Raw genomic sequence first — 24,973 nt, 5'->3', positions numbered from 1 at the left:
ACAATTAAATATTAAATTTTTGACATGTAAGTTAACAATTTTATCACACATTTTAATTTTTTTATAATCTTTGTTTAAGGTACATTATAATAGTGAAGTTCCTTTTTGAGGAATAATCTTTTCATAAAAAACCTGGTCCAGCTAGAAAAGTTTGCCAAAAAATGTGACAACCAATAGGTTAAAAACTGGTTTATAATAAAATAAAGTAAAACAAAAAGATTTTAATATAGTTTTTATATATATTTAAACTATTAGGATTTACACATGCTACAAAATTAATTTCTCACAAACACTGGTACATACACTTACTTGAGTGAGAATAAATAAAATAATTTCAATCTCATTTTCTTATGCTTTCAGATTACTTGGTTTCATAAAAAAAGTAATTTAAAATAAATTTGAATCAAGACTTTTAGAATTCTACAAAAAAAAATAATAAAAGAATATACCTTTCAATTTCCATGATGCTACTTCCTAAGATATACCAGATGCTGCAGAACCATTTAATTATAAGGGAATAATTATATTTATCAACTTAATCAGTATTGAAAACATTTAACAAATATGAAGATTCTAATCTAGAAAAATTCTACCATGAAAATCATAATTTTTTTAACAAAAATTTCATTTACTTCTCTATTATCAATCATATTGACAATCAGAATGTCAGATTATTTTTTGTGTACACTTTTGCTGAAAATAGGATAATTACAAGAAAGAAAAAATGTTTTACAATTTTGGTTGTTAAAGTTTATTAAGATATTAATTATTATTATTATTTACTTCAAATGAAAAAAAAAAAAAAAAAATGGCTAAAAAATTTGATCAAGAACAATAGTGAATATGTCTTCTGGCATATTTTTTAAAATACTATACAAACTAATAGGTTTGTTTGGACTTACAGACTGATTTGGTTTTTGCCAAATTTCAGTATAATTAGTTAAATCATTCACTCACTTAAGATGAATTAACAGACATACTTTCATTTATGAATTAATAAACATAGTTTCATTTATATACAGTAGATGCTGCTTATTAGAACCCCACTAGGTAACTGAATTATTTTTCTAAACCCCAAACCAAATACAGAAAGTTTGTATAATAAAATCAAGACTCAACTTACTGAATCAAGATTTTAATATTTTACATTTATTTGCTACAACACAAAATGGATTATTTATGTTTATTGGACTGCAGTATGTTTATGCTTTATTGTATTACCTGTGTTTAATGTTTAAGTTGATTACTCCAAAGAAATTAATTGTCCTTCAAAAAATCAAAGGATGACTAGTTTTGTTTGCACAAAATGCAGAAAGCATATCTGTATGGAACACTAAGAGATGCAAATGTGTTGACTGAACCAAACAATAAAATTGTAATTAGAACACATTTTACGTTTGTAAACAACTACTATTATATAATACAATGATTGATTTTTAAATAATCTCAATTTATTGACTTTTACATCAGAATAGTCAGAGAGACTATGCGTTGTGATTAGTGTACGCTTTTATAGTGTTGTGATTCTAGGATTAAAAGAAATAACCAATGTGCTATCAGTTCTATGGAAAAATTTTCAATTACACAAAAGAAGACCAGAACAGTTCCATGATTTTAATAGTGGAAAATGGATGCCTTGGAACAGCATAAAAAAATTACTTCAACAAAAGATAAGCGGTTTCACAGAATAACTGAAATTTGTTTTATGCAATTCTTAATTAATTGCATTAAATGTTTTTATGCAATTGCGTGTTGATTTATTTTCTATGTTTATTGTATTGACACAATTATTTTTGTTATTATTGATTAAAAATTAGCAAAATGAATGATATTTATGACCCTAAATTAATAAAAATGTTGTACAATATCTTGGATTATAGTGATGGAAAAAATAATTCTGATTCTGACAAAGAAATTGAGGTTGTGTCTGTTAAACATGAACAAATAATAAATTTATATTTTACAGTATTTCTTAGATTTTGTACTGTATCATTTTATCTTTATTTAATAGAATTGACTAAAAAACACATGACAGTAAAGAAAGATTTAAAAAAAATATATAACATTAGTTTGTTTTAATGTATCATTTTATTTAACTAAATAAATAATGAACGTAATACATATAGTAAATAAACTGTATGCATTATTTTTATCACCTTTTTATGTAAAATTATATTATGTTTATAAGCATACAGGAAAATGATCTTGGACACTTAATTGAATCAGCTGCTTTACTGACTTACTTTTGTTATGTTCAAAAAATATTCTAATAAATGGCATCTACTGTTATATAAATATAAAAAAAAAAATTAAGGAGTTAGTTTACCAATAAAACAAAACATTAAATATTAATTTATCACTCGGACAAGTTCCATGATGAATGAAAAAACAATCACCAAATCACAGCTAAGGTCAACACATCAACATAAATAAAATAAATAAATAGTAGTAATAAATACTAAAAATTAAATAGTTTATTCATTTATACACTATTTTTCTTCTTTTTTTTCTAAATTTTTTATCACTCTCTTCTTTTCTTATCTTTCCTGTAAGTAAAAACAAAATATTAAATTTAACAAACAGAAAATGATTAACATTTTTCCTTTATATATATATACACACAATACAAAATAATGATAATAGTGCATCTATGAGCAAAAATAATGTTTTCTTAAATTAATTTAATATTAACTAAAATGTCAAATTTAATTTTTTTAACAATAATCAAATGATAACTCACACTACATTATCTACAAATTAATATTGAAAACACAATTGTCTTTAATATTTTTAAAATGATTTTTATAAAAGGTTCATACTCATTTTATAAAATAATAGCAAAGTAAAAAATTCTTCTATGCAAATTTGCATCATAATATCATTAAACTTGAAAATTATTCCTTTTCTCCTTACACCCTTAAGTAGGCCTACCTAGAAAAAATATGGTACTGGAGTTATATTTTTTTTTATTATATATTGCAAATTTACACTGTATGTACAATAATAATAAGAGGGTTTGGTATATGGTACTATTCAATTATTCTATAACAGTATCTAATGGTTTTATGTTCTAAAACTTAGCTGTCATTTACCACAGGGAAAAAACAAATCTGTTAAATGAAAAATCCAAAATTGACAATTCATTTTCAAAAAGAAAGTAATAAAAAAGTAAAATACAAAAAGGAGATTAATTCTTAATCATTGCTTTTCTCAATTTCGACATTTCGAAATTGGTATCAAAACACATCAAAAAATATGATGTGGACACTACATGATCACCTTTACGCCTATTAAATTAAATATACAGATGTTTTTGAAATGAAAAGTACATAAAAATATATTTCATTAATAACTTTCGATATTTTTTCATAATTTTGATTTTTTTTTTTAAATTGTTTTTATTGAATTACTTATTGTAAATGTTTTTTACAATCATAGATTAATAATTATTAATAAATCAATATATTCAATAATCAAATAATCAATATATAATCAATGTAAGTTAAAAAAAGGAGATGAAATTGGAGTACCTTCCCCTTGTAAGATCCAAATATTTCATTAATTAAAATTTTATTTGGTTATAACATTGGAACCAATGAAAATAAGTACCACTTATGATATATTGTTGAAAAGTTCTCAATGAGGACATTACTGCAGTTAAGAAAAAGTCCAAAATCCAAATTTTTTTTTTTTATTTTAGGCTTTTTTTTGGACACTTTTGGTCCAGTCGATTGCAATAAAAAGGGGAGGTGCACAACTAGATGCTACAACAGTCCTAAATCCAAAATTCCAACAACCTACGGCTAATCGGTTTTGAGTTACGCACGATACATACATACATACAGACGTCGCTGAAACTAGTCAAAATGGATTCATGGATGGTCAAAATGGATATTTCTGTTAAAATCTAAAAACTATGATTTTTTGTACTTTGTACAAGGAAGTAAAAGCATTATCAAGAAGTAGAAAAATGACAAGCAGTGTATAAATAAAAATTAGAAAAGAAATTTACAAATATTTATTTTTTATGACTAATTTACACAAAAAGTTTAACTTGCTACTTTAATCACAATGAAAAAAATAAAATCAGAAAAAAAATTAATAATAATGATTACCAAACATTTCAGTCTATGTTAACATTCATGCTAGTTAAAAACACACTGAAAGATGATACTACAGCTACAACAAGACCATCAGAGATGCACAGTAATTTTTATTAATTTTGTTGTTTAACATCACATGCTTTTGTAATTTCATCTAAACTCCAAAAAAAATTTCAAATAAAAATAAATGAACATTTAAAGGGAATTTTATTAATTACACAAAACAATTTGTTCGTTTGGACAAATAATATAAATTTTTTTCACATTCAATAAGAAATACATGATGCAATGATAGCGAAGAAGGACTTATAAATGTTAATTAATAATGATACTTTTCATTAACACATTGTATATGATGGATGAGTATAACTTGTCCAATCATCTTTGCTCAGTTGAAAGATGGACGAGTATTCGTCATCCTTATGTTTAAAATTCTATACCTTTTATTAGAATGACTCCAGATCATCTTCCATTGATTTTAGATGTTCAGTGTTTCTTACTGAATTCAAACATCAAGTTGTTTTTTCTACCTATTGGATAATTTTTGAACTGTGTTAGTTTCAGTGAAATGATATTTGTGAGGCACTGTGTAGATTAAATTTGTGAGGGAAGTTTGTTTGTGTGCATGTTGATTTATTTTCTGTTTATTCTATTGACACAATTATTTTTGTTTAAAAATTAGCAAAATGAATGATACTTATGACCCTAAACTAATCAAATTGTTGTACAATATCCTGGATGATAGTGATGGAAAAAATAATTCTGATTCTGACAAAGAAATTGAGGTTGTGTCTATTGAATGTGAACAAATTAGTGATTAATTTTGATAGTGGTTCTGAAGGGGAACTAGATGATGAAAATAGGGACCCGACATATGAAGATCTGGTTATTTGTGATTGTGATTTATATTCATCAGATGTTGATTATTATCAACCGACATTCAAAAATATAAAAAGTTATTTATTTAACTGAACCTTTGGTAAGTGATATTATTTCCAATGATTCTACTTCTAGGCCTAATACACTTTACTCCACTTACTTTTTCTTCTGAAATTCCTAACACTTTTGCTGACAATTCTATTTGTACCAAATTAGATTTAGGCTTACTTTCAACCTCATAAGTTCCTGTTATTGGCAATGTTTCACTCTCACACTCTCATAAAATTGTAACAACTCTTTATAATTATTTTTTTCTTAATTATAAAACAGTTACTAAGAATAATAATGTTCCTATTAACACCTAGTTCTGAAGTGGTAGTATTTACAGTCTCTCTCACTGTTCTCAACAGTAATATTCACAGGAAGTAAAACATCAGACAGACTCTAGTTTTGTGCTATATTTTACTAAAACAATGTTTTTCTCTCAAGTGACATAACTTTTTACTCCAAACTATTTTATCTAGGGGGCGTCTGAAACAAATTCCTAATCTTCTTCCAAAGTCAGTGGTAATTCTTGATAATGTCTCATATCACAGGTTGTTAGTCAATAAAGCTCTGAATTCTAACTCCAAAAAAGTAACGTAACCGATTAAATTATAAATATAAATACATAAAGGATAAATATATATCCTTCATCTAGATGTCATTTGTAAGGTGGATTTACTATGTGCTGAGAGCACATAGTAAATGAATGTGATTATTTAAAAAATTGTAAAGGAATATTTTTTGAAAAGATCTATTGGCGAGTACAGAAATAAATGATGTTGTATCAAGATTAGAGCATTTATAATAATTTAATGCTACTAGACAGGGTTGTTATTCTTCTGTTCTGTTCTGTTAGTTATGCATAGTAAATCGCTTCAGATAAAGTAGTAAATTGTTTCACTATTTATGTATTATGTTTATTAAAACTTAATAGACTATAAGAAAAGAAGAAAAAGTCCGGTGTCGGTAACATTTTCTTTAATGGATGTAGAAACTTTATTTTTAAAATTTTAAATAAATGCACCAGTTTTATTTCCTGTAATAATAAATAAGTTTTCAGATGAGCATCATTTATATAACTGATAACTTCAAAATGTTTGTGTTAAATGCTAATGTTTGTGTTGAATTAATTCTGGTGTAATTGTAAAAACTATCCTTTCACGAAAGTCATTTAAATCACAAACTTAGAATAAATGAAACTGTTTATAAGATTCCAAGAAAAAAAAAACAACAGCATGAGATCTAGACTTTATGAGCTGTGAAATAGGCCTTTTCTATCAATCCACCAACTGGGAAATTTTTGTTATAACTCACTTCTAACTTCCAACCTGAACCATAGCAGTATTTCATGCCATTTTTACACCTATGTTCTCAATTTCATCAGTTTTCAGGAAAGTAAATAGCTGAAGCTTGTCTAGATAGTCAGTAACTATGATGGTTTTCTCTGCAAATATAAATGCCCCTATAGTATTTCAGTAAATATGTCTACACCAAACATGCACTTTCAGATCATCTCAAGAGATATTTATCCCAAAATTTAGCAGCTATACAGATTCATAACAACTACTGAAAATATTATAGCTTACATTTGTCTCTATAAACTTACACTGAACACCAACAGCAGACATAAATTTATACACACTACATATACTATGCCCTTACTTTTAGAGACATCATGTCATCAAATTATTTAAACACTAAGTGACGATCATTTTTTTGAAGACTGCGTTTTATCAAAATAGGATAGAAGAAATGATATGTGTAAACAAAAATTAAATTTTTGCAAGAAATTGAAGCTGAGTATAGATCATTTAGATGCCAATATGCTGAACATTACCCAACTAGTTGTCAATAACATACAAACCAATTAATAAATCAGACATGCAAATCAATTTAACAGTGACTATACATTTCCTTCTTTTTTGTTTAATTACAGAGTGAAAGCTAGCTTTACATTATGTGCCTATCAATCACTAACTAGTTGGTGTTTTTGTAAAATTCCAGGGTTGAAAAGCCTGGTTTAAATCCATAGCTGGAGTCACATACCAACCAAGGAAGCAGCTCCTAACAGAAAAGTACACAGGAGTACAGTACTTAACCCAAAAACGCTGTTTTTGGGTTATAAAATCACGTAATAAAGAATATCGGATAAAGAAAGAGGGGCATGATAATTATATATTTTCAGAACATTGAATGTAAATCTAATATCTAAAAACTTAAATTTAATATGTGAGAGATAACTACATCAAAACCATGATTTTGTAGCATCAATGATAACCTTAATCAATCTTCCAACCGACAGGTTATATACTCCATACAACATAAAAGGTGAGATTATAAATAATATGCTTATATTTCTAATCTCAATGAATAATATTAAAAAAATCTTACAGGTTTGGCTCTTTGTAATGTCTGTCTTTTTCACGATTCCTTAAACATCGTCTTGTAGTCATACTTTGTGATACTTCTAACTCTGAAATTAGGGAAATATTATTTTAAAATAGAAATACAGTACAACAAAAATTGAAGTCTTTCTTTATATTTATAAGCAAAAAGAGAATTAGTATATACTACTGAATATGTAGTGAACTTTTATCACAGAGAGTTTCTTTACCAAAAGTTAAATTTAAATTTTATTGGGTAAAACCAGAAATAAAGAGTACTACTAATGTCTAAAATTTTATACTGTTTGGATTTGATTCATAAACTATCCTTCAAATAGCCATAAAGTTAAAATCACAATTAGGCAAATCTGAGGAACGTGGAAGCTATTCCACGTCCCCTGGTGACAGTTTATTCTTCTTTAAAACTGCATGAATGCATGCTAGTGAGTCATTTGATATGTAACACACTGCTCCAACTTGTTGGAAAAAGGCATTTTCTTTTTCATAATCTGTTAACTGAGCATAGAATTCTTAAAAAATTGTACAGTATACTTCTGTACTGAGTGTGGTGTCAAAACATACTGGCCTCAGAAACACCATACCACACACTGTAATGTGGACATTACATCACAGCACACTATATTTTTATTGTGATGTGGACGCTTAAACATCTAGTAAGGATTTTCAGTCATCTAATGCCTGGTGTTGGGCAAATTAACATGCCCAGATAAATAAAACTGTGGCTTATGTCACATGAAATAAGCCTAGGGTCTACCTGTTCATAGACAGTATTTCTGAGAAGCTAGTTGCAATAATTACGACATTTTTACTTTGTCTATTTTAAGTTGTTGAACAGTTGTTACACAATATAGTTTCAAATATAAATCATGAAGAATCTTACGGCAAGATATGTATTTTACACCAATTTGCTGTGATAACTTACATATAGATTTTTCTGGACCATCAGAAATTCTTCTTAGAATTTTATTAATATTCCTAATGGGAGGTCGCAAAAACAAAAACTAAATTAAAAAAAAAATATATTTTAATATTATTTTTCTGGTTGTTGTATAGTATACAAATAGCCATAAAGTTAAAATCACAATTAGGCAAATCTGAGGAATGTGGAAGCTATTGCCCTCTGGTGACAGAGGGTAAATTTCACTCTAGGTTTTTGTTGGTAGTGATGGGTTAAACTTATAAATAAATAAGATATAGAGTTAATATGACAATAAGCATGCATTTATCAGATTAATAAATCTGAAATACTAACTTTCCTGGCTAATATATCAAAGTTTATAATTAATATACATTTATAAGGAAGCAGTAACTGTTAATTTATAACTAATGTACCTTTCTAGTGCTCCTAAGGCTTTTTGTAGTGACTAATGTTCATACTGTAAAGATCTATAAAATCTAGAAATTAATATATTTTTCTGAACAATATTTTTTGAAATGAAAAAAAAAATTCTATTGTATTTTTTTATAATGCGACACATACAGATTTACTTATAAGTTGTTGAACAGTTGTTACACAATATAGTTTCAAATATAAATCATGAAGAATCTTACGGCAAGATATGTATTTTACACCAATTTGCTGTGATAACTTACATATAGATTTTTCTGGACCATCAGAAATTCTTCTTAGAATTTTATTAATATTCCTAATGGGAGGTCGCAAAAACAAAAACTAAATTAAAAAAAAATATATATTTTAATATTATTTTTCTGGTTGTTGTATAGTATACAAATAGCCATAAAGTTAAAATCACAATTAGGCAAATCTGAGGAATGTGGAAGCTATTGCCCTCTGGTGACAGAGGGTAAATTTCACTCTAGGTTTTTGTTGGTAGTGATGGGTTAAACTTATAAATAAATAAGATATAGAGTTAATATGACAATAAGCATGAATTTATCAGATTAATAAATCTGAAATACTAACTTTCCTGGCTAATATATCAAAGTTTATAATTAATATACATTTATAAGGAAGCAGTAACTGTTAATTTATAACTAATGTACCTTTCTAGTGCTCCTAAGGCTTTTTGTAGTGACTAATGTTCATACTGTAAACATCTATAAAATCTAGAAATTAATATATTTTTCTGATCAATATTTTTTGAAATTAAAAAAAAATTCTATTGTATTTTTTTATAATGCGACACATACAGATTTACTTAATTAATTTAATTTTATACACATATACATTATGCGACATAATACAAATTTATTTGGTTTTACCTGATGTATCAGCATACATAGTTGACTCTTCATGTTTATCTGGTGGATTGTCATCATTGTCATTGGAAGTTAAAAGTCTATCAACAAAACATTTTCAAAATAAGTAAATTACAAACATTTTAAATCAATGATAAAGAAAATACAATTGTGATATAATGTGCAATCATTAAAAAAATGTCAACAGACTTCACTAATCAATTCCATTGATTACTGCAGTAAACCACGCATGTATGAATATTAAGAACTTAATATTACTAATATCATCCTAACGCTTGGTGTCTTATCAGAGAAATGGTGAAAATGCATAGTTTTCATTGTAGTACCAAGTTTAAATCAATTATAACAGGATGAAACTGATGAAAATACTGAGTTTCCTTACAGCACATTGTATAGTAATAAGCTAACTTATATAATGATGCATCAACTGTCACAATTGTAAAAATTATGATGCTTCTAACACAACTTTTAATAACAACTGAACACCATGAAAATCAGAAAAGAATTAAATTTACAAAAATAAAGTTCTAGTAATGTTTTACTAGACTATCAAATGTTTTTAAGAAGCAGAAAAACATTAATTAACGTTCCAAGACAAAATTATGTTTCTCAACTTTGTTTGAAGTTATGATATAAAAATAAGTAATGAGATTTTTTTTACTGAATTTTTCTGAAAATGGTTATATTCTAAAATAAGCTGTTATAAATAACACTGAATATTTCATTAGTTATGTTCCTAATGATCCCTGTTTAAAATAAATCAAAACTTATTTTGTGTAACATAATAAAATGATGTATAAATTTATCAAAAATTTCATATGGAAAGCACCTAATGAATAAATCAAAATCATTTTCATCTTGATATCACTGTTAACAATGCAAATATGTTTGCAAATTTGAAGGACGGAACTCATTATACACAATAAATAAAATCAGGCTAGACATTAACGTATTAGGTTAAATATCTTATATTAGTTCTAAAATTAAATTTAAACTTTAAAAAAATTATTAATTTTTCACTGCCACGACATGAAATGCCATTGTCAAAAAGTATACGTGATCTCTTTAGAGTGTATAAATTTTATATTGTTAGAGTGCACAGTGAGCTCAGGAGTTTTATGTGTATGTGTGAAATAAGCATTCTGTGATTTATATTTAAACATGTGACTGTAAGGTAATCAGCAAGACTGGTTCTGTATAATTTGTATATGTTTTTTATAAACTAAACATAACAGGCATTCTTTCAATACACTTTAAAAATATGAAAAAATTAAAAAAGTAGGTATAATTCTTTGAGCACATAAAAAAGTGACATCAACATCCATCATCTACAACAATGTGAATGAAGGAGTTGTACTACAGCTCCAGAAATATTTTCTATAGCATATTTCCATAAAACTAGACAGCGAGTTTTATTATGTCTATGTTTTAGATTTAACCACATTTCACCTTCCTGATCAATGAATTTGAAATGTATGACGTCCATGATGGCTGACAAGAAAATTACATAAAATAGCTAATTTTTCACTGAATTAAGGCAAGATGATTTAAAATACATCACAGACCTTTCAAATGCTCTTATAACTTTTTAAAATTGTAGTGTCACTAAAGAATGTCAGCAACAGCAAATGAAATTTTAAAAATATTAATTAAATTTGCTTAAATTACGTAATATTTTTTCATCTAAACAAACTTTTCAAATAATTAAAAAATTAAAAATTTACTCACAATCAGTCCACTGATTCTTCATGCAACAACATTCCTCAAAGTAAATTCATTTTATGAAATATTAATATTATGAAAAACTAAATGACAGTTAATTTTAAAGGATTACCTATAACGATTCAATGTAAATAAAAAAATTACTTTAAGTAATCATTAGCTTTAAGCTTTAACTGGTTCAACTTAGCCTCTGTTGAATTCCACATATAAAGACAATTTCAAATATTGCAGCTATGGTCACCGACAATTTATTAAACAGTGGTCAGTAATAAATAATAAATAGTGTGGTCAGATACATTTTAGTAATGTCTGAGCTCCATACATTTCAAATCTGTGAAATTTATTTTAGTACGAGGTCTGTTTAGAAAACAACTGAACATTTTTAATTATGCGCCAACACAAGTATTGAGTAACGTGTGGTTGACAGCATTGTGTTCTTCATAACAATCCTCTGTAACCATACATTCTTGGATTGTTGATATCTTGTTCAGTTTTCGTGTTATTGATATTTGAGTATTATTAGCAATTTTCATAACGTGCAATTTTCAGGAGCAATGATACAACGTAAATTTTTGTCTGAAACTGGAGAAAACTTTCACAGAAACAATTCAACTTTTGAAACAAGCTTATGGAGATGATGCTCTGAGTCGTACGCAATGTTACAAGTGAGTTTCATGATTTAAAAGTGGTTGTCAGTCCCTTGACCAGGAAGGCCTTAGACTTCAACTGATGATACTTGCGTTCAGAAAATCAAAATCAAAATCTGGTGTACCCATAGACTATCAGAGAACCTGCAGAAGGGGTTAGCATCTCAATTGCATCATGTTATGATATTTTGACTGAAAAACTGTAAATGCATTGAGTTGTAGCGCCTAACAGCAGAAAGAACATCGAGTGGACATTTGACGGCAACTTCTTGAACAAGCCAATGATGACGAAACATTCATGCAAAGGATCATAACAAGAGACAAAAGCTGGGTTTACAGCTACAATAATGAGACAAAAATTCAATCATGATTGACAAAGGAACTTCACGTCCCAAGAAAGTACGTCAGTCTTGATCCAATGTCAGAGTGATGCTCTCTGTTTTTTCGATTTTAATGAAATTTGTGCATTTTGGATTCTTGCCTCAAGGTGACACAGTGAACCGTGAGTACTGTCTAGGTGTTTTACAACAGTATGTGAAAATATCTGCAAAAAGAGACCAAAGTTGTGGCGAGACAACTCACGGTTCCCTCACCATGACAATGCACCCATACAATCAGCTTTGTGCTGAGTGTCCCTCAGCTTCCCTGCTCGCCAGACCTGGCTCCTTGCGATTTTTTCTTATTTCTGAAATTAAAATCAGTGATGAAAGGACACTGTTTTGAGACTATTGAAGACATTAAAGCAAATTTGTCACAGACCTTAAAGGCCATTTCAACTGATGCTATCCAGGACTGTTTTATGAAGTGGAAACACCACTGGGAAAAGTGTGTGAATAGCGAAGGGGAGTACTTTGAAGGGGAGAAGGACCTGCAACCTATAAAATTAACAATAAAGATTAAAAAAATAAAGTTTGTTAATTTTCTGAACAGACCTCGTAAATGCTATACTTCATAAAGTAATACAGAACTGAAAGTTATTCAATTATAATACGTTTAGATTAACAGAAAATTATTTTAATGTCTATGCTATTTACATGATGTTTTTTTTTAATAATCTATTTAATATTTTTAAAATTATAATTTTAACTTAATTTTATTATAAGTAAAATAAAAATACTATGAACTAAACAAATAAAATGCAGTCTAAAATAAGAATATTCTTAAAAAGGGAATCACATCAATAAATTGTCGTTTACAATTAAAACTAAAAAGGCTTGAATAAACCTGGATGCCAACTAATATCTATTAGATTAGTTATAATTTACTAGCTGCTTATTGCCCATTTCAATGAATAAAATAAAAATTTTACAGGCCGAATCAAAGATAAAAAGATTAAGACACAACATTTATGGTTAGTAACCTCATTATATTGGTTATAGTAACATCATTATGATTATAGTCATGTTTTCTTTTTAATTACTCTTCAAACCAGAAGTTGAAGAATTTTCCAATTGATTAATGGAAATACAAGACTTTTTACTTTTGGAGCTAATTATGTAGCATTTTTCCAATGGGTTTTGACAAATGAGACCACTTCCATTAATCAGAGGGTTTGGTGATGGGAACTTGTCACAAATGATTGTGCAAGGATTTGTGGTTTTGTCTGTATAAATTCCACTTGTCGAATACTACAATCAAATGATTTACCTTAAAGACTTGAATTTTGTAATGTTTCAACTGTTGCATGATAATCCCGAAATCTCTTTTATTTATTAGGCTATATAAATGAACAGAATTACAGATAATGGGTCAAAAACAATCCAAAAGGGGTCATGAAATTTCCTTCTATAGACAGAATATGTAAATCAATACTGTCAGATCTCAGAGTACATAAAAAATGTAGATTGACTTTTAAAAAATGAAAATTTTAAAAATAAAAGAATCTGATTGTTTGATCATTAAAATTTATATTTTTTATAAGTAAATTTTCTGTATATTTTTTCTTCATCTAAAATAACTGGCTCATACCTACAATTTAATTTAGTAAAAATCCGATGAAGCATCCGTTATATAAATGGAGCTATCAGAAGCATTTCTTAAATTTATTGATGGAATGGCATTTTAAAGTGCATTACTGAAAGAAAGATTTTCATTGTTTTTGTATTATGTTATTTTTGCCACATTTGGTGTGGTAAATTTCATACCATTAAGGGTGTTAAGTTTTGTACATACAAACAGCACATGCAAATAATACTATGCGGCAATAAAATCACACTTCTGCAGATAACTTCCTAAATACCAGAAACAACAAAAAGGTAAAGATAACCATAACATGCAAGTTTACATGTAGCACATAAAAATCAAGATTTTATTAAGCTTGAGTATAAAATTTAAAAACAGCATATTAAATAAACAAATGCATATACAGCCAGTATAAATTATTCGCTATTTGCTAAAGGGGTTTTCTAAACTTTTAAGATGGGCGCCATTAACAGCAATGATGCTGTTAATTTCCGCTGTAAAAGTTTAATAGAAAAAGTTATTATTATGAAATAACAATAACTTTTGTGTAATTTTAAAGTGTTAATCATTCATTATCAAAACCAATAAATAGATTAATAATGCAAAAAATGTTATTAAAAGCAGATTATCACATGCAAACAGCACTTCCTAACAGAAAAAGATTTTCATTCATATGAAACAAATGATGAAATTTAATTTAAAATAAATTTTAAAATTGTTATTATATTTGGATCTTCTTCTTTTCTGTTGTAAGCATTTAGTGCAATAGTATTAATCAGTTCAACATATTTTTAACTGATTAAAAGATAACATTTTTTCTTCATCTAAAATAATTTTTATTTCATAATTACAAAAAAAAAATTGAATTAAACTGCTATTTGATTAAGAGGTAATGTACTGAGGAAAGCACCCACAACAGGAGATACAAAATACGATAGCAACTTTGTAACTAATTTAAGAAATTTATTATCTTATTCTGCTCCTAGGGTGGATTTTTATACTGTGCGAGTCAAAAGTATGGAAACCCCTCAACTTTAAAACTGTTCCAAATAGAATACTGTTACTTTCTGGATAAGATATCGATCAACTATTTTACTTTTGACGAGAAGTAGAATTTAACTCAAATAATTTAAACAGTAACACCCTTTGTGTGACATCATTTTAAAGGTTTTTTTGAGACAAGAAAAATGATATAAATAAAAAGTTGATATGTCTGTACCCAAAATGGTGATGGGATAAAGTGTGGATTTTGAAAATTACTAAAATCAGTAAGTTCAAGTAATAAAATGAAATAAAAATAAGTTAAACTATAATCTAATTTAATTAAAATTTATTTTAAAAGTTAAATATTTAAAAAAATCTTATTTTTTAACACAAAAAAACTTTTAGGTTCCAATTTAATGAGTAAATAAATAAAAATATTGTCACCTACTCATGTTGATCATTGATCAGCATTTGTCTTAACAATATTGCAAAAATGAAGCTTATTTTAATTTTTGTGCAATTTCATTTATAGTATTTCATAAACTACACTTAGTTTTTTATGAGAACTTATATTATGATTGATAGGCTAACCGATTTGATCTACCTACCTAATTTTTAAACCACTTTTGTTTACATCTTTTGTTAATTGTTTTTTAGTGAATTAATTTTTTTGTGCTACCTGCTATCAAGATGTCACTTAGTGAAAAGGACACACTTTGTCCCACTTTTAATGATGAGTTGTGCAAAATTACGATGAACAATATTTGTTCAGATCCTAATTTATTAAATAACCTAGCTTTTAATGAGGCCATATTTAAAAAAAATGGTAATGTAAATCGCCATAATTGTCAATAATGGACTGATATTAATCCACACTGGCATCGTGAGGCACATACCCAGTATTCAGTTAAAATAAGTGTATGGGCAGGTTTTGTTGGTGGACAATTGATAAGGCCTATATTTACTGATAGAAAATTAAACGCAGTGAAATATGAGGCTTTGCTTCTCGACCATAGCATTCTATACATTCAAACATTGTTGGCCTCAACTTCCACATATTTGTTTCAACAAGATGGTAATCTACCTTACTTCAGTCTTCAGATAAGTGAAATTTTAAATACATTTTTCCAGGAAGATGGATGAACCAAAGGGGTGAAATAGAATGGCCAGCAAGATCATCTGACTTGTCACCACTGGGTTACTTTCTATGGGGCTGCTTAAAAAGTATTGTTTATCAAAATAAGCCCCAAAATATCAATAATTTACAAAATAAATTTTCAGAATCAGCACAAAATATCACTAGGGAATCATTGAATAATGCAGTATCATCCTTTTACAACCAACTGGCACACTGTCAAACAACAGAAGGACATTTTCAACATTTATTAAAATGAAATGTAAGTAAATAAGCAAATGTTATACTTAATAAATTTATTCAATAATATTAATTTAATCAAATTTTTATAAATTTATTTATTTGTAAAAACAGTTCCTCCTTTAATTATCAATGTAATTTTTTCAATATTCAAACTTTTCCTGCCGCCGTTTTGGGTACAGACATCGTACCAAAATGGAAAAAGGTACCATCCATTTTAAAACAATAAAAATGATATAAATAAAACAGGAAATTTACACCATTTTTTTTTGTCTTAAGGAGACCTTTAAAATGATGTATTATCACACAAAGGGTATTACCATTTAACTTATTTAAGTTACAACCTCTGGCACACCCCCAAAAAGGGGTTGATATTCTATTTCTCATCAAAAGGTAAAGTAGTTGACTGATACCTTATCCTGAAAGTTACAGTATTCTATCTGGGATGTTTTTAAAGTTGTTGAATGGTTTCCATGGTTTGACTCTCTGTATAATATTTTACTAATATTAAAATTATAAAAATCTGATGTGGACACTACATGACTTCCTTGCATGCCTATTAAATTACATATACACATTTTTTTTAAAAATAGAATGTACATTACATTTTATTTCATTAATAATTTCTGATATTTTTTTATATATTTTTTTTATTGTTATTATTAAATTATTATTTATTGTAAAAGTTTTTTTTTACAATCAGAGGTGAATAATTATTAATAAATCAATATATTTAAGTTAAAAAAATGAGATGAAGTTGGATTCAAACTGAAGTGTGTTCCCCTTGCAAGATCCAAATATTTCATTAATTAAAATTTTATTTGGCTATAACATTGGAACCAATGAAAATAAGTACCACTTATGATATACTGTTGAAAAGCTCTCACTCAAAGAGGACTTATTACTTTCTTTCTTTTTCATGTTTAGCCTCCAGTAATTACCTTTCAGATAATACTTCAGGGGATGAATGAGGATGATATGTATGAGTATAAATGAAGTGTAATCTTGTACAGTCTCAGTTCGACCATTCTTGAGGTGTGTGGTTAAATGAAACCCAACCACCAAAGAACACCGGTATCCACGATCTAGTATTCAAATCCTTGTAAAAATAACTGGCTTTACTAGGACTTGACCACTGGAACTCTTGACTTCCAAATCAGCTGGTTTGGAAAGACGCGTTCACCACTAGACCAACCCGGCTGGGTTGAGGACTTATTACTGCAGTTAAGAAAAAGTCCAAAATCCAAATTTTGTTGATTTTAGGCTTTTTTGGACACTTTTGGTCTGGTCGATTGTAATCAAAAGGGGAGATACACAACTAGATGTTACAGCAGTCCTAAATCCTAAATTTTAACATCCTACAGCTAATCATTTTTGAGTTATGAGATACATACGTATGTACGTTCTGTCGCCAAAATTAGTCAAAATGGATATTTCCGTTGAAATCTGAAAACCGAAATTTTTCATGATCACAATTCTTACTTTACTTTATACAAGTTAGTAAAAATACAGGACTTTTTTCAAGATAAATTACATATTAATTCTAACCTAGGTGAGTTAATAATTCAGAATAGTTTGATGAAAATAGAAAAAGAAGTTTCCAACAAAATCTTACATAAACTATACTAGTGAGGTATGTACTACAACACTTAGCATTAGTTAATAATTAATTCAATGAGAGTCATGAAAATAAAAATTAGAATATTTTTGGTAAAGTGACAAACAAAGATGAAGGATAAATGAAAAATAGAGAATCCTAATTCAACATTATCCTATAAAATATCACTCCACAATATTGGTTTTGTTTTGATGCCATCAATTTGTTAAAATTGTCCAACACTTGCTACATCAATTTTGTAATAAAGAAAATAATACAAAATGTACATTTTTGAAGAGACAGGAGCTGAACCTAAATTTTCATTACTTTAAGACATTTAAAAAAGGTGAATTTTTCATAAGCAGACAAAGTTATTATTTGATGATTATCAAACAGAATTTCTTCCACTTTTTAAAAAAGTATTCATAGCTAATTACGTCAAACATCTGAAATTAAATTCCTATTCATAGACATATAACCTAAGGATTTATATACAAACTACATTCCTCTATTAAACTGATGTCAAGATTGTTGAGCAGTCAACTGTCAAACTCTAACATCTTAATTATCTAAAAAAAACATTTATATAAATTTTCATTGAAATGTGCCATTTTCTGCTAAGTGATAATTTTTTATCTTTATAAGAATACATTTTTCACCTTTATTCAAAGAATTATCAGTGTTTTAAAGTGAAAAAAATTAATTAACGATAAGTAATATAGAAATATTTTTCAATGGGTAATTTGTTATAATGAAAATCAAGTGCAAATCATTTTTCTAAAGACGAAAGAAAAACATGTACAAAATAAATTTACATGGTAATAAAAAAGTGTCCACATTAAAGATAATTTTAAAAGTTTCAAAAATGCATAAAGAAACATTTTCATCAAAAAGCAATATTATAAAATATAGTTTAAAAAAAAAAATTGATTTATTGCAATTGTAAGTTAAATTTTTATATAACTTTTTTCCCCACAAAAGTAAATATTTTTATAAATATCAAAATTCTTATCACTCCCATTTTTTTTTCTAAATCACAAAATGTGTATAGCTATTTTTTCTTTCTATAACAACAGAAGAATGTAAAAGATTTTTTATTTCAAACATAAATATTATTTATAAGACTAAAAAAAATTATGATAGTATTTTAAAAATGTATTAAAACCCCCTTAATACTTTACTTTAATACTTTTAATACCCCCTTTAATACTTTTATTGGCCTTTTTTATTTCCTTGTACGAAGTAAAGAAAGTATAATGATTGTGAAAATTTTGGTTTTCAGATTTCAATGAAAAAAATATCCATTTTGACCACCTCTGAATTTATTTTGACTAGTTTCAGCGTGACATTTGTATGTACATATGTATGTATGTATCTCGCATAACTCAAAAACAATTAGTCTTAGGATGTTGAAATTTTGGATTTAGGACTGTTATAAAATCTACTTGTGTACCTCCGTTTTTGATTGCAATTGATATAAAACATATAAAAATAAGCCCAAAATCCAAAAAAAAAAAATTTTTTTTTCTTAACTGCAATAATAAACCTTCATCGAGATCATTTCAACGATATAACATACGTGGTACATTATTTTCATTGGTTCCAGAGTTATAGCCAAATGAAATTTTAATTAATGAAATATTTGGATCTTGGAATGGGAGGGCACATCGCTTCGAATCAGAATTCATATCTTTTTTTTTTTTTTTAATTTAGATATACTGACTTAATAATTTATTAACCTCTAATGGTAAAAAAAAAAATTATGATAAATAATAATTCAATAACAAAAAAATATATATATATATGAAAAAATATCAGAAGTTATTAATGAAATAAAATTTTATGTACTTTTAATTTAAAAATTAAACGTGTATATGTAATTTAATACGCATACAAGGAAGTCATGTAGTGCCCACATCCAATTTTTTTTAATAAATGAAAAAGATACAATATTAGGGCTTTTTGTAAGCTGAGAATAGAAAAGAGTCAAGTATATCAAAACTAGTAAAGTGGGAAAAAGAATAAAGAACAGGGAGAAAAAGCGACTTATTCATTATTTAGTTTTTGACCAATCTTCTTTCCAATAAAAACAACCAACATCATTTTAATAGTAGGTAGATTAGAGATATAGAAATGGAATGGCAGTTAATAAAATCATTTCAATAATTGTTTAAACAGTTTCTGCTGTATATAATCAGTACATAAAAGGTCAATAGAAAAGTTACTAAGTAAAGACTGGATTTCAGTAATAAATTCTGTGATTCTAAAACATGAAAAAAATTTATTACAAATTTTAAAAGAGTTACACTAATTTTTTATTCTGATATAACTAATAAAACTTATTACAACTATTAAAATAAATATATTATATATATATTAATATAATATATATACATATAGATAAAATTAAAAAAAAAAATAGTTTAAAATGACATATTTTATTTATAAAAGATATAATATTGAAGATAAGGTTAACGAAGGCGACTTGATCTTAAAACCATCCTGAACGCCGGAGGAGATTCTTTATTTTCAGGTATTCTGTACAAAGAATAAATATAAATACATAAAGGTAAAAAAAATTAAAACTATTTAATATATTTTATTTAAGTAACAATAATGAAAATGTGGCATGGTGGATGGAAAAATGGTAATGCAATGTTTCTGTTTTCAAGAAATCTTCTTTTCTTTAAAAACACTGTAATCAAAATACTGCTACATTTGAGAAATTATCATATTTTTTTCAGATTCTATGATGTTATTATCATAAACACAAAGATAATAGATAGAAAAATTAAATTTTATTTCATCTTATTTAAGTTAAACTTAAACTTCATTCTTCCACAGATTGTTAGCGACTAAAGAGTACAACCTGAAATACATCTGTAGATGTTTTAGAAAAGCACTCTACCAAATTTCAGTACGTGTGTGATTCCCTAAATAATAGATCAATGATGACAATTTGATATAAAAAAATGGGATAAACAGACTCTTGTAAGTAATTATCACAATATTTCTGTAACAGTAGCATTGCAATATATGTTTAAATCTTTAACTTAAATTGAATATTTTATAAATCACCATTTTCCTGGCTCCTGTATACAACTTTTTTATGGGTGGGGATGGTTCATTATTTAATTTTAGTAAGTAATAATGGTGTAGCAAATGTTTTAACTTTTTAAAGCACAAAATAAGAATAGTTTTAAAATTAATAAAATCGTTAAAGAAAAATTAAATTTTTGCTCTCAATTGGACAACAATATTCTTTTTCTTTTTTTTTAATGCAAATATTTTAACTTTCCGGGGCATTTTATTGTCAAAAACAGTCAAATTGAAAAATCATTATTGTATTTGGTTTAGCATGTAAAAAGTCCCACTGTCATCCCCATTCATTTTTATAATAATCTAAATTTTGATAGCTGATTTTACCAAGAACTGCTTTAAAAATCCAGTTAATTTCAAACCTAACACGGCGATTTATTTTTTTTATTTCATCTAAAAGTCTTCAAATCGATGATCTTTTGAAACATTCATCATAGCATTCATTTTACCACTAAAGATAGTTTCAAAGAATTTACTTAAAGTCCTACAGGCACATCAAAATCTGCAAGAGAGATTAGTGAATGGCCATTATATCTAAAATAACCACTGAAATATGTAATGGCTTCTATATAAGTTGATTTTGATTAAATATCTACATGCCAACAATCTTGTTCATGGAAATATAAAATACAATATTCTCATTTATAAAGTAATAAAAAAGGGAAAAGAAAACTATAACAACTTGAAAGAAATAAGCACAACGTGAATGAATACTTGTATGGTTCAAGAGTGATGGAAAAAAGTTTTTGCATGGTTGGAGTATATGTCCAAAGAAAGGGTAACTGTAAGAGTTAAAAGAATTTTTCAAATATCAGATATTTTTGAACAAATATAAAAAGCAGTACAATCATTCTTGTACACTACAATGTTGATGTAAGGAATAAAATAATTCCTCAAGTTTGCACTTTGGAAGAAGCTAAAGAATGCTGAATTAGATAAAAAGAATAGTTGAGGTATTGGTAGATGCTGTTTCTAGCAATAAGTTAACAAATAAATAAATAAAAGATGCGCATTAATAAACCTGGGCAGGAAGAGGTTGGTGATAGTTGATCAATTATGCTGTACTAAATCAGAATTTGGGAAACATAAAAGACAAAGATTATGATGCACATTCTTCAATCATTATTTAGTGGTTTATGGAATAATCATTTTACTTTGTGAGAAAAAATGAGTTATCTTCTTGTAAACATATCCATATCTAAAGAAGTTTGTAAAGTTACAAAAGTTATTGGAGGTTCATTTAAATAAACTAGTAACTATGAATTCTATAGAAGAAATTATTAGAAGGTAATACTTTATAGAATTTTATCAGAAAGACAGCTTTTGAGGCATCAGGCAAAAATGGAAATATAAAAGGAGGAAAGGATTTGATCTAGTGATTAAAGATTTTGAGGAAGAAAAATATTACTAACAAAAAATACTTATCTAATCTTAAAACTGAAATTATAATACATATAAGAGGGCTAAAATAAACAAAAAAGAAAAGGATTAAGGAGAGCTTAATCTCTTTCAAGGCATAATTTTATAGGTTAGATTAAAAAATAAAAAAAAAACTTTACAAGTGGGATTTCAAAACCAAGAACAAAAGACCTTTTTTTGGGAGTAGACCTAGCCTTTAGGAGTCACTGTCACTACTGGTTTCAGATATTCAACTCTACTTTAGTACATCACCTGGCACCAACCAGCAACTGCATGATGCATAACTGATCCACCAGGTAACCACAACAGGAAGCTAATTCAGTCCAGTTCAATCATGTTCTGTAAATGGAACTTTTATGCTATCATCAGTAATGTTGGTCACTGTCCAAACTTAAATTTCCTAATAGGGTGAATCAGGTTTCCATACAGAACAATACCTGATCTAATAGTCTCTATGCAACCTGAATATAGTCCACTGAATCGGACTGGGCCTGAGGTAAGGATATAGAAAGGGTTTGAACAATAAAATTTTAGTTTTACAATATAGGTTAGGATCTGAACAATGTTAACGTTTATTGTAAATGCTGATAATATGACAGTTTTATTTTTGAAACTCATATTCACTGTTGATAACACTGCATATACACTAATCATATTCTTTCTATAACTACCATTTATTAGATTCTCAAAATAATTCCAGTCAATATCAAAATGATAACCTTTAGAGGTAAAGAATAGCAAGAATGTTGAAAAGGATAAGATGAATTGTATGAGCATGAATGACATTGATAGAAGCACAGGTTGGACTTTATTTGTATGACCTGATCCATACAAATCATAATTAGGAAAGTGGTCCAACTTAAAAAATTATAGCTCTGATCCAATACTGTTTATAGGAATGAGACATCTGCACATGAAAGGTATGCAGTACAGCCTTTTGAATTGATTTTTGTATTTTGTTAAAGAGTGTAAATGACCTTAACACAACATGATATAACAAGAGTTCAGTAAAATGCCAACAGAGATTGTCATTTTACAAATATTCTAATTTCAAGCCTATATATATATATATATATATATATATACAATATATATATACAATTTAGGAGAAAATCATGCTGCCAATGGGCACTGTTACAGACTGCACAAACTGATCTTGAAATACAAAGAAAGGAAATAAAGTCATAAAATTCAGAACTATTCTCATGGGTCTTAAATTATATATGCCACACAAATTTTCAAAAATCCCACAATCCTACATGCAGACACATGATTAAAAAACTGTAGTAGTCTCAATTTACAGAATTTACTTCTATTTCAAATAATTTTTTTATGTACCTACACCATAAATCAAACTGAGAAGAAACTTTTCATACTTTTAGATCATATATGTAAAAACAACCACATTCCAACCTCTGAAAAGCCAGGGTTAGACTAGGAGATAATAGAGGAAAGTCTAAGCAGACTCTTAAGACTGAACCTCATATCTGAATTATCTGGTTATTTTATTTAAGACTTAACTATTAATTATGCAGCATAATGTCGCAAATTAAGAAATCTGACAATTGAAAACATATATAATAAAATAAATAATAATTGTAATTATAAGTAGGTAAGCAAATAAAATGTCTAAATTAGTCAATTAATAAACAATAAGAGAAGCTTCAAATGCAAGGTTCTATCAAAAACATGACACAGGGTTCATGGTCAGATATGTGAAAGGTGTGCTCAAAAATTCCCCATAACACTTTTTTAAACTGCATCTAATATTACAACTTACAGTACTATACTATTAACAGAATACATGAATACTATAAACAGAATTCTTCGAGAAAAACTAAGAATAGTAAAAGCTTGCTAATTAAAAACACAAGCACTATTGAACACCAGAATGATTTGAATTATATAAATTTAGGAAGAAGTAAGAGTCTAAGGTACTTAATTTCGCTATTTCCTTGATACTGCCATGTTCCTAGTTTGCTCGAATATTTGCTGTTTCTTGTTCCCTTTTCTCTTTTGTTAATTTTTATTGCTAATTTGAACTACAATTCACTAATGATAGTCTTTTCTTGTCATTTCACCCATAGTAAAAAGATAAAACATGTACGACAATGAGAATATGCATGTCAACAATGTTAACACAAACTTTTAAAATCATGAATAACAGATTTAATACTGTGTTATTTTTATTTGCATATAAATGTACAATGTTTCGTTATACATTAAACTTAATGAGAGAGAAATAAAGAGCTAATATACTACATTAGCTGGTACAAAAATTACGCATTCAAACTAAGTATTTTTATTTATAAATTTTTAATTACAAAGTTTCAATTTTACTTTACTTAATAAACCACACAGATGGGGAAAAATGTTTAGAATTAAAATTATAATTTAAATTATCAAAGTATGTGTATAAGATGGAACAGTAAAATATGATTTCTGAAGGTAAGATTCCCTATACCAGAACCTGTAAAATATTCACAAGTTCACTGCCATTTCATTTTTTTCAGATT

At 27.2% G+C, this 24,973-nt stretch overlaps 1 protein-coding gene across 5 annotated transcripts in view; it reads right to left on the bottom strand.

The window, feature by feature from the left end:
- Positions 1–235: 235 nt before the first annotated feature.
- Positions 236–24,973, bottom strand: part of LOC142331241 (uncharacterized) — a 90,924-nt gene continuing 66,186 nt past the window's right edge. For 4 of the 5 annotated variants that reach the window (XM_075376998.1, XM_075376996.1, XM_075376997.1 and 1 more), the window contains 3 exons: positions 9,656–9,732; positions 7,419–7,500; positions 236–2,546 (listed from right to left, as the gene is read on the bottom strand). In XM_075376998.1, the coding sequence (XP_075233113.1) occupies positions 2,522–2,546; positions 7,419–7,500; positions 9,656–9,732 (184 nt within the window). In that variant the 3' untranslated portion in view covers positions 236–2,521. Of the gene's footprint in view, positions 2,547–7,418; positions 7,501–9,655; positions 9,733–20,339; positions 20,478–24,973 lie in introns of those variants that run through there. The other variant, XM_075377000.1, reaches the window with a different exon arrangement.

This window comes from Lycorma delicatula, chromosome 10 (assembly GCF_047948215.1).
Source record: "Lycorma delicatula isolate Av1 chromosome 10, ASM4794821v1, whole genome shotgun sequence".
Lineage (NCBI taxonomy): Eukaryota > Metazoa > Arthropoda > Insecta > Hemiptera > Fulgoridae > Lycorma > Lycorma delicatula.
This window is presented reverse-complemented; position numbering and strand designations above follow the sequence as displayed.